This window comes from Nesoenas mayeri (assembly GCF_963082525.1).
Source record: "Nesoenas mayeri genome assembly, chromosome: 2".
In the NCBI taxonomy this organism is placed as follows: domain Eukaryota; kingdom Metazoa; phylum Chordata; class Aves; order Columbiformes; family Columbidae; genus Nesoenas; species Nesoenas mayeri.
Window position 1 is genome coordinate 45,599,520 of NC_137543.1, and position 11,835 is coordinate 45,611,354.

At 38.5% G+C, this 11,835-nt stretch overlaps 1 protein-coding gene across 3 annotated transcripts in view; it reads right to left on the minus strand.

Annotated features, from left to right (window-relative positions):
- Window positions 1–11,835, minus strand: part of DTNA (dystrobrevin alpha) — a gene marked incomplete at both ends in the record, with an annotated part of 96,465 nt that overhangs the window by 29,690 nt on the left and 54,940 nt on the right. For 2 of the 3 annotated variants that reach the window (XM_080338553.1, XM_080338552.1), the window contains 3 exons: window positions 4,614–4,706; window positions 5,329–5,406; window positions 10,890–10,979. The exons of the other annotated variant lie outside the window; for it this stretch is intronic. In XM_080338553.1, coding sequence (XP_080194679.1) covers window positions 4,614–4,706; window positions 5,329–5,406; window positions 10,890–10,979 — 261 coding nt within the window. The remainder of the gene's footprint in view (window positions 1–4,613; window positions 4,707–5,328; window positions 5,407–10,889; window positions 10,980–11,835) is intronic. 3 annotated transcript variants of the gene reach the window in all.

Here is an 11,835-nt window from a genome sequence, read left to right on the forward strand (position 1 = left end):
TAAGTTCATATCCCCAGATACTTCAGGGAATTACAACGTGCATCTTGCGGTTGGGTTGATGAAGTCCACTGGGGCTTAGAAGTTATGATGTTTGAAAGATGAGTAGTGATTGATATTCATTGATCATTAAACTAAAGCTGGGAGTCATGTGAATTTGTTATGGCTTGCTGAGGTAAGGGAAAAGAGACAAACACCATCTTTCATTCTGACAATAACCTGTGAGCCCACAAACATGTAGTTTAGAGAAATAGTAAAGCCATGAAAACTTAGGCCCAGGGGCGTTGTGTATAAGCTGGGCTTGTGCAGCAGACCAAACATAAGACTTCTGGTTGCAGATGAATACTGACTTTTTGGTTTTGGCTATGTTTATTTTGCCACATATTTTCTATGTTACATACATTCTATGCTTACTCAGATTCTTGTGGGATAACTGATTTGCTTTCTGAAAAGACTCAAGCTAAATGTGTTTCTTTAAATCTATGCAGTTCTGCTTCTTACATATTCATGCTTACTGTCCTGATATGTCATTCAGAGAAAGAAAGGGACAAGCAGCTCTTGCAGACACATAAAATATGCAAACCAGGTAATAAGGGTTACTTTCATGACAATACAATTAATTTTTAATTTTTCCTTGACTAGAACATCACATCCTAACAGATGGCTGTGAAAACAGCCAGGATTCAGCATCAATTCTCCTTTTTGCAGCAATGTGCAACCATATCATCCATCCTCGAAAAATAATTATTATGGTTCAACTTGTTGGCATAACATAATCTGCAACATAGTTCTGAGATGTGAGTTAACCCCTGAGACAATGACTTTACTGAATGAACTAAATCAGTGCAGCTTTTTGATTTTTACTTGCTATTTAATATCTTTGATATATATTTACGTGTAGGTGCATGTCATAAAACAGATGTAGCAGCGTGTCAAATTTGGTCTATGAATGCCACAAATCACTGGCCTCAAAGCTTTGTAAATTAAATTTCAGTGTCTGAGATAAATTTAGTTCTGGAATGTACCTATGCTATGTGATCATTAAGCAGAGAGCTATGCACAGCAGCATTAGCCTCGACTGCCAAGACTTTTATGTCTCAGAGTTCTGATTTGTCATAATTCACTTCTGTTTTACTTCAGCAACTTTGTGAACAATGATACAGTGAAATACACACATGCATTAAAATATAATGAATATATGTGCAGAATTTGGGGCCCTCAAGAGAATGATTCAGGCATCCATTTCAAAGAAAACGAAGATTTTGCATACAAATATCCTGCTGCTGATCCTTCTTTTCTAAAAAAGTTAAACAACACTTTTAATACTGCTTTTCCATTAGTGACGATTTTTTTAAAGACTTTAAAATTATGAGCAATAATTGGCAGAATTATTATAATCATTCAGATGTAGAGTGAACATCCAGTCTTACTGTCTGCACAATATGACTTCTTCTTCAGGCTTTAGTTGATCTGTATAATATTCCACAGTCTAAAGGGGATCCATAAGAAAAGGGTCTCAAACCTCCAGGCAAAGGATGAAAAATATGATAGCCTGTGAGCAGAGGAAAGATACTCAAGGATCTCTGCAATTTCTCAGGCTTCTGCAGTAGGCATCGTGCAATACGTGATACGGATGTCCCCCGATGGCCTTAAAATTGTGTCACCACTGGTTAGAAAAGTCTCAGAAATGCCAGTCTCCCGTGAAATTTTTGCAATAGAGGCATCAGTGTGGTCTTCATGACATGCTTATTCTACAAACCTTCACTTCGTAAGTAATTTACTATAGAAAACACTGACAAGTTAAGGGCTAGGTTTCTAAGCTTTAGGGCTAACCAGAACAATGTCCTAACAGCAAACCACCAAATGTATTCTGAGGATGGTTTATCTGTGACTCTTTCAAAATTATCCTGGTTTTAAGGCACTTTAAACTGAGACACATCACCTGAGCCCTCTGCTATTGTTAATTTGCCATTTACTTTAGAATCACCAAGATTTTACCACCAAAACGTTAATAACACTCAGGTATATGAGTATAATCATAAAAACTAACTCCGTTCAAGGGAGTGAGTGTTTCCTCTACAATCAGTGGGTCTCTAAATGCTTTTCCTCTTTCAAGGGAAGATTAGACCAGCCTTCCTAGCTGGTTAGTTGTTGTGCACATCCCCTGGATAAACATTTTTCAAAATACCATAGAATAGCATGGCACTTTTACAGTACAGAAATATGACTTATCACTACTACATAGCATAGCATAAAAAAATCAGCAAATAACTTTATTTGGAACAAAAATAACCTACTTCTTATAATATATTTTATCTTATTTTTTTCTGCACCTGAAAGGAGCGGACTGAAATATGTGGAATTAATATTAAAAATTACGTAAAGTTTCTAACTTCTAAGAACAAAAAGGGAAACTATTCGCAGTTAAAAGTTCGTTTTTAGAATCAGACACTATGGATGAATTAAATTAAATATCAAGTATTGGTTTTACATGCTAAAGTACCCATTACAATTAAACTAACTGAAACATCTGGCTAAGGGATACTTTTTCTACTCATACAGTTACTATAAATAATGAATTAAGTACTTCTCTTGTTTCTTAAATTGCCCTGGAGCACTGGTTTCTAAAAAAAACCCCAAATAGCTTATTAGCCTGTGAGAGCTGGAAAGGACAACTTGTACTTCTACTCGCGGTATCAAATAACTGCAGATGAAAAATAAACAGTGAAAATTAATTAAAAAACCCCCAAATAGAAATACTAGCTATGCTTCAAACCAAAAAAAAAAGGTATACTGGGCTGATCATTAGCCAGTATAAATCAGCCTGACTCCATATCTAAAAAAAAACCTCCAATTTGTTTTGTTTTGAGATGCTACTATATAGCTCTTAAGATAATTTTATGCATTATGCTCACACAGTATTTCTGTAGGTTTTTCTTGCAGATGAAGATCCAGCTACAATCATTCCTCTTTTCATCTTTGGCTGCCAGTAGCACTCGAAACAATGTGATGGCACATATGGGTATGTGCACGTGGTATTTTGCCGGCAGATCTGACAGTTGAGCTGGCTACCTGCAGCTTCCTCTAAATCAGAAGCCACCCAGTTATGTGTTAACTACACGTTTTAGTCAAGTTACTGAATCTCGTTAAGCTGCAGGGTGAAACAGCTTGAACTTGGCACCATCCTAACACAGCTGCGTGGGGTGTGAGCAAACTGCATCTGGCTGCTTTGGGGCACGGGCAGAAGGAGTTCACCTTTGCCTGAAGATCCCAGCCCAGCCAATATGAGATGCAGTGGCTGAGCCTCCTGCAGAGGCCTCAGCTACCTCTCCCGAAATTGGGCTTCACACAGGAGCTTCAGGATGGCAACACTTTCTTCTTCTTGTCTTTACCAAAATACCCATTCTCAGCTTGCAGTCTCATTGCAACGAAGCGGAAAATGGCAATGCAGCGCCTCTCAGTTATGTTCCTGTCAAAACCTAATTGGCATCATACAAATAACTGAGATCGTTCCTCATTGAGGACGCTGTGACTGCAGTGATTTAACGTCAGTAATCAGATGATATGTACTATGCTTTGGTTATTTAAATAATTAAGGCCATTATCAGCCACTCTCCATTCATCCCTCAAAAACATTAAATTTGAAGGATGTTATGGCACTTAATTCATACGTGTGTATTTGGATACAAATGTACTATGACTTGGTGAGGCTAGCTCAAAAGCTTGAAGGAACAGCTTGGAATGAAATTTAGAGGATGAAGATAGTAAAGATAAGGCTAGGCACTCACAAGGAGATCTCAGTGGTCGTTTTCTGTTCTGGGCCATATTTTCTAGAGCCACATACTACACCGCTAACCACCTGGCCGGTACAGGGCTGCAAAGTTTCGAGTATTGTTGCACTTGGAGAGGTGAGCCAGCATTCACCCTCCCCGGGGTGGCCAGCTGCGATGTCACCATCTGCAAGGGCTGGGACAGCGGATGGGTTTAGTAGATAAAGCTCCGTATTCCTTCCAGCAGAAATAATGAACTGTGCTCAAGACATGCACTTAAAAACCTGTCATACTTGAGTCTAAATGAAAGATAAGGGAAAATTCATATACAAGATGCAAACAAAGCAGAAATCAGGCAGATTTTAAAACAATGCCTAATGTAAGTAAAAGTTGAAATGAACTATTTCCTTCACTAGGCTAATAAGCAAATTCCTATTATTATCATTGTTTACACACTATTACCACTTCTTACTTTCAAGATAAGGTGAAGCTACAAATTATATATCACCTCAAAAATTATTACTTTGAAAACATGGACTTGTTAGTCACCATTGTGTGAAGATTTCTGTACCACCACCAAGTCCTGCACTGACTAGAGTTCAGTATCTCAAATCAACTTGTACAGCCGTTCTTAACTACGCAACTATTTGCAACACCTCGTTCCTTAATATTGCTAGAGAGAATAACAGCAATCGCCACAATCCACCAACTTTGGGAGGACATACCCCATGTTCATACGCACTCCCTCTAGGTTAGTGGCCTTGTAGCCAGGAGGAAACAGTGAGAGCGTTTGGCCGACCAACGTCCCTTTCCTGGGTTCCCCAAAGGTGCCAAACCTGCACTAACCGTGCGGGGTTGCTCTGCAGCATGTTGACATACAACCCAATGAGTACATGTTCATCGGCCAGCCTGTCTGCAACATCGAGGCTGTACTGTAACCTGGAACGGGGACGGGGGGAGAGAGGGTGCAGTCCGGACAGACAGAGGGAAATAAACAGAGAAAGCAGGAGCAAGTGAGATTGTGAAATGGGAATTTAGGAACGAATACTTAAGTGTTCTTAGAAAAAAAGAAGAAAAAAAAAGTGCAGAAATTATTTTGTTTTTACTGTAATTTATATGTTAAGTATTTAATGGCTTAGGATGATAGAATCTCACTTGATTACAGAGCCAGCCTCAGAAATCAGCGAGATGCCAGATCAGGCCAGAGACTGGAGCTGTACAGAACCATTTATTTCAAAATACAGCATATTGTGAGGTCAGCACTCTTCATTTTAATATACTATATATTGTATATATAAATTAAATACACATTTGCTACATACAAAACTAACATACCGAATTCACAAGTTAGATTGGTTTGGAAGTGTCTGCTCAAGACCTCACTCATCCAGGTGCAGACAAATATATTTAAACATGCCCTGCTTAGCTCACTGTGTTAATTGGTTATAATTTTCTCAGGAAATATGTTTACAGAACACACTAAAAGTGGCAGGAATAGAGGAAAAGGTTTTGGTTTAGCTGTGTTAGTGCAAGCTACGAACATACTCTCTCTTCAACTTACCCTTTGCCTTTCAAGAAAGCTGGAGCAGCCCTAGCCAGCAGTTTGCTCTGCTCTACTTCAGTATTCTTGGAAGGAGAGCTAGTTAATAAGACAGGAAAACTAAGAAGAGGGTAAACAGTGATGCCTGAAATTCATTACAGAACAGTGCGTGGAGAAACTCATTCAAGTGCTCTGAACTGAATAAAAATAACAAAAGAATCTTCAAAGAAATTTTAGAAAACTTTGGGACATGCAGAGTCAGGAATCAGAGTTTTCCTTCCCATTCTCCAAAAGCAAACTATAAAGCCTGCACTACAGAAAAGACCAACAAAACGTGCTTCTCTTACAAGCTGAGGACTTGTGTAGCTTCCAGGTGGAGTCTGAGGTAAACATCTTCTGAAATAACAGCTTTCAAGCTGGGAAAGCTTCACCATAACACATAAATTGCCTTCGTCCACATTTGCTATAAAATAGTTTCAATAATCTACAAAAATGTTCTTTACTTATATCCAGTAATGGGGGACACACTAATTTAATTTTCAAAAGTACTGTTGTTCTGATGATTTTTAAAAAGATACAGTTCATTGAACCTACTTCTTTGTCTAATTACAGTATTTGATGGATTGCAGTAACCGCAACTTTTCCAATGCTAAAATATCCGTTAATCATTTCTTAAGATAACACTGGCTCAAAATGGAGAGATTTAAATGTTAGTTTTTCTTTCATGCTGCAGCACTTTTGTTTAAAAAACAACAAAGCAAAGCAAAAATGTATTTTACTGTCTTCTTTTAAAAAATATTGTTTGCCTTTATTTTTTTGTTTGGCTATTGATACTGTAAATGCCTGTTCAAAAGACCAGTGTGTGAGCTTGTGGGCACCTCTGCATTTGTGTGTGTGTGTGTGTACAGGCTCATGATGTTACACAAATGTGTAACATCTGAGCAGATGTGGCTCATCTGCTGGACCGAAGATCACAAACTTTACTATTAGGACAAAGAAGGAATTCAGTAAGATGAGGTGTGTGCCATTCTTCTTCCTTTGGGAGGCTGAGGCTGGCAGTGGGGTTCTGGAAAGGACAGTATCACAATGTGTCCCAAGAACCCAAGCCCTATTGATTTCTAATAAATCTGGAAGATAGCTGAATGAAATGCAGTACAGCACAGTGAGAAAAAAATGCTTGCTTCACATTCCTATGCCCAGCAGCATGCTGTGTTGTGTTTCCACAGAAGCGATTTCCACACAGATAAACATGCTCCATGCTATCTATAAGGATAGGTATTTCACCATGTTTTTTTTCCCAGCTGCAGAAGGAAAATGCATTTGAAGTGTACAGGGTGTGCCATATCAGACAAAAATACAGTGTTTTCTTCTTAAGTAAAGATAAATATTAATATGTTGGCACAAAGGGAGACCAGAGACCACAGGGCAGATTTTGTGCTTTCCTTTCCAACAGTGCAGTGTGACATGCCCCCCACCAACCATAAATTCTCCCCTCACATGCTCCAGAAGCAACACAGTTCGGGTGAAGGGACAGGCAAGCAAGCTTCACTCACTGAGCAATTCATATCGTGACTATCAACATTCATTACTGATTAAGTAAACTTATATCTTCCAACATCTTGTTATGAGTTAAGTTTTCTAAGCTTGTTTGATTTTTGGATGTCTCTGGACTGTCTCATGCTGGTTGGCAAATCTGTCCCTGTGCTGTTGCCCTATACTGAATGGAATGCAAACCTCCAGGCAGATGTCTCCTCTTCCAGGGAATGAGTTTTAATGGCTTTCCACATGATGTCCCAGGGTCAGATGCAATCTAACAATCGTATTGCTGACTCCAGTCAGTCTGTGGTTCACTGCAACTGCTAGGTCCTCTGTTAAAAGATTTCTGTCCATCCAGTTATGCCCCATCTTTTATTTGATTATTTGCTTCCTTGCTACAGCATTTTTCCCTTATAATTACTGAGTTTCTTCTGATTTCAGATCATTTGGACATCAATTACTACCATTGCAACTGAGCTAATATTTTAATTTAGAAACTGCTCTCCAAGCACTCCTTCCCGGAACTGTTTCAACCTTTGTAACACCTACAAATTGCATACACTCACTCTATTGCTCAGGTCATTACAAGAAACAGTCCAGAGTGCCTGACTTAGGATAGTTTTCAAGAATGCCACCTGATATGTCTCCCTCCACTCTTATATTAATTTTCCCTAGTCCATATTTCCTTCGGGTACTTCTGTGTCACATGGGTCTGTGTCAAAAGTACTTTTAAGGACTTGTATCATCAGCTTGTATCATATCTGCTGCTTCTTTTTTACCCACTGGAGCAGTTATCCTGTCAATGAAATAAATTAGTTTGGTTTGACATAATTTCTTCTTGACAAATGCATACTGTCTGTTTCTCATTGGTTTATTATCCTCCAGGTGCTCACTAATTCTTTTGAAATTTCAGCATCTTTGGATACCAAGGTTAGGCTGTCTCTCACATAATGCCTTCAATCTCTATCCCTGTTATGGCCTTGAACCTTCCTTCTTTTAGAAGAGCTGACATTTGTCCTTCTTCTACATCTTTCTGCATCCTCCATGTATTCCCCAAAACACAGCTAATACCTCAGAGATTGTTTTGGTCACAGTGACTTTCTCTGGGTCCTACCAACTCGAACATATATTCTAAAGATACATCCCTATTAACACGAAACATTTTTTAAGATGCCAAAGAACACTTCCCCATGTAAACTGAGAGGCAAAATCTCCAACTCTGAGCAGACCTAACAGTACTGGTGTAAATATTATATCCTCTTTAGTGTTTACCTGGCTACCAAAACAATCAGACATATAAACCTTTCCTTTAGCAGGTAGAATATTGCTAATGAAATAAGGAGGATTTCCATCGTGTTCTGAAAACATAAGCAGGCAACATGCAGTTTAAGTCTATCACACTCCTTAGAGAGAAAAACATGGACAGGAGCAGCAACCAGTATGTTTTGCCCAAAGTTGGCTGTTGTGGAGAAACTGGCCCAATTGCTCGCTATGCCCAGATAGAATATCCAATTCTTTTCAGCTTTTATGTGGAGATCAAAAAAAGGCATCAGCTACTCTGACTCAACATTAAGTAAGACTCAATTTCTCCTTGGCTATGGGAATTTGGTACCATAGTGCATTCTTTCCATCTACCACAGAATTGCCAAGTAATTTCAAGTTCATCAGAATGTGCTGCATCACTCCATTTATTCCAATTTATTACTCCTTTAGAAGAACTAAATGTATTAGCTGTGAGGGGGGAGGCTGAGAAAAAATGAGAGAAAAGCCATTCTGTTTCATGTTATCCCACCATAGCCCTATAATTCAATAGCTTAAAGAAGACTTTTATTAAGAAAGAGATCACATCCATTACTATGGTAGCTATGTTCCTTAAGGCAGCACTGACAGACTGCAGCTGGGGAACAACAGAATCCAAATAAGGAAGAAAACATTAATTCAGGGTATAGAGCTATTCCTCTTGCCTGGACAGAACTTTCCATAATGCTCAATTTACCTGCTTTGATATAACATATCCAATTCATTGGGTTTGCAAGGGTATTACCTCCTCTGCAACAATATTCCCTTGTTCTGCTGCCCTCTAGGTAATCAGTGATGACAAAAAAAAAAGTGAGATTAAAAACTGAATATTAGCTACAGCAAAAAATTACAGACCTTGCAGTTTTAATCACATATTAGCTGGTAGTGCAGCAAATGACTGATTTGGTATTTTGGAGAAAACAATGGATTTTTTGTTTCCTCTTTTCTAATGTAAGTGCTTTAAAGTTGTTCTTGGGCTGTACAGAGAATCTTGTTGATATCAGTTTGCATGCTACCTATATTTAGAAGAAAGGTGCTTGTAATTTTTATGCCAGACTCCTCATGACAGCTCTCTTGTGGACATGGTGGCTCAAACTAAACAAGGCAAGCAGAGAAATTTTAAAGGGATTTTGATTCTGAAGTGGATTGAAGAAACTAAGAAGCTCCTCAGGGAAAGTGTGAATCCAGGCTCCTTTGAGCTTTGGAGTAATCATGCAGCCACCCAAAATCGGTGCTTCAGATGCAATTAAATGGCAAAGAACATATAATGTTGTATTTTCAGCTGTTCCCCACAATTTGTCATTGTATTTACTAGTTAGCAAAGATAATTTTTTAAATAAAATTCTTCTTCTTGCCAGTTCATTTCCCCTTTTCACCCATGAATCCAGAAATGAAGATGATTTTGTGCCAAACACATGATACTATACCCGCTTCCAGCAGTACAATGAGTCGGTGTGCTGAATTCAGCATTTGCTGTTACAGGGAAAAACTGTTTGCAAATCTGCTTGTGTTCTTATATGAACACAAGTAGCCAAAACAAATACCATGGGAATGCTACAAATGACAGTCCGTGCATAAACATTCTAATTACATAAAAACTTTTTTTTAAAAGCTATCTAAAACCTCTGGACTAGATTGCAACATAAATTAAAGTAACCATAAGTTGTCTGCAGTGGCAACCCAGCTAGCTGAGCTTTTAGCTTTGATTATGTTCAGCTAGAAATTCTACCCTGAGTATGTACAATTTTTATTATAATATGAATCATGGAGCATTTAATATAAAATCAGCACAACTGCAAACACAGTTGTCAAAGTCTGTTTCTCTGATGTATGAGAGGATGAGCTTCCACTAATGAGGCCAGATTTTCCCAGGGCAATAATAATAATAAAACCTAAAAGAATGAATGAAGATACTGTTATTAGTCTAATGCAGACCGAAGGACTCGGCATTTAGCAGAAAAATACCTTGGGTCTCAGTACTTTCTTCCTGAATTATAACTAATGGTCATAGACTAATCAAAAAAGAAAAAAATGAAAGGTCATTACACTCCACAGTAAAAAAACTGAGGAAACTCTTCTTATCTAACTGCATATTTCTTTTATGCAGAATGAAATAGGCTCTTCCTTTAGGCCACTAACATGAGAGAGAATGCTAGAAAACAGGTGCGGCAACCAGAGGCATCCATCCAAATCCAGCGCTTGCTACATAAATGAGAAATCTTCATTAGCTTCAGTAGGATTTAGATTGGCATTTTCTGTGGTCGTTTTGAAAAGCAAAGCAAAGGGCTCTGGGCAGGTTATTGGCAGGACAGTAACCCCCAGCAGTGAGAGCCACGGCGGAAGAAGAGGAGGCTGGATGTGAGACCTGGAGTCGTTTCCAGGCTCTCGTGCAAGCCTCTTCCATTCTTTGGTCAAGAACACAACAAGCAAGCCTGATGATGAAACCATAAAGGTGTAGTTTTTTCAGTCTTCAAAACCAATGTTTCAGATTTCCCCTAGATACATTAATATTAATCCCGTGTGAAAGGGGAAAATGGAAGATTTGTGCTGTGCAGAAGCGAGAGAAGTTGGCAAAGCCCAGAGCCAGCAGGAAGTCTGTTCAAAAGACTAATTAGAGCCACAGAAACCCTCTAGCCCATCACAGCCTTCCTTAAAGAATATCTTTAGTAGTTTAGCAGAATCACTAATGATTTAGTGCATGAGCTACAGAACTATGGCAATTAGTGGGTTAGTGCTCTCATACTGACCGTGAGTTGTTGTGAAGCTGATTTACATACAGCTTTATAAGAGAATGCTCATCAGCCACAGGACTGGCTGCATTTATACCCCCAAGTAACCTGAATGATTCAAACAATGAAACGTTGTTAATATCCCCCAAAATATATACAGAAAGCAGCGTGTTCAGAGTGGGTTCATTACAATCAATGCAATTTGCAACCGTTTAGAAATAATACTGACTTGACAGTTTGCAGGGTGCTGTGTCTTTTGAATAAAAAGACACAAATTAAATTTATAAGATATGAAAATAAGAATAATAAGTTATCAAGCACTCAAAATCCTGCCAGGTCAATGAAACAAAAGTAACAAAACTTCTAATATACAAGCAATAGAATTGCTTTATATATCATGGTACTGTTAACCCTAAAAAAGCCAGAACTGATTGCTGCATCATGGAAACTTTTTGCTGCATAAGGATGTCATACTATCCATTTATAAGGAAGTACCTATGGTAGTATGGGTGGTATGGTAGTATGGTGGTATGGGTTTTATTGTCTCCTGCTTTTGGGGGATTATCCATCAAGGAGTTCTTCTGCTGGGAGACAAGGAATTCTAATGGCTCAGGAATCATGTACGTTTAATCCTGACAGTTAAAGACAGAGAGTTGAATAAGTAAAGAACATGGAAGTAAAATAATCAGGAGTTTTTCATACATAAAGAAAAACAAGCAGCACAGTGATAGTGCTGTGATTATTACTGCAGGTCCCTGGTCTAAATGGCAAAGCATACTTTTGTTGAATGAACACAGGTACTTCTTGGGGATAAACAAAATCAACAGCTACATTCTTAAACACATTGCTCTTAATGACCTGTCCTATAGAGGCCAAAATAGATTATCCTGCCTTGCCTTGGCACATAAAATCCCATATACCCTAACAACAGAAATCAATTTGCATTTGCAGGCTCACTGTCTGT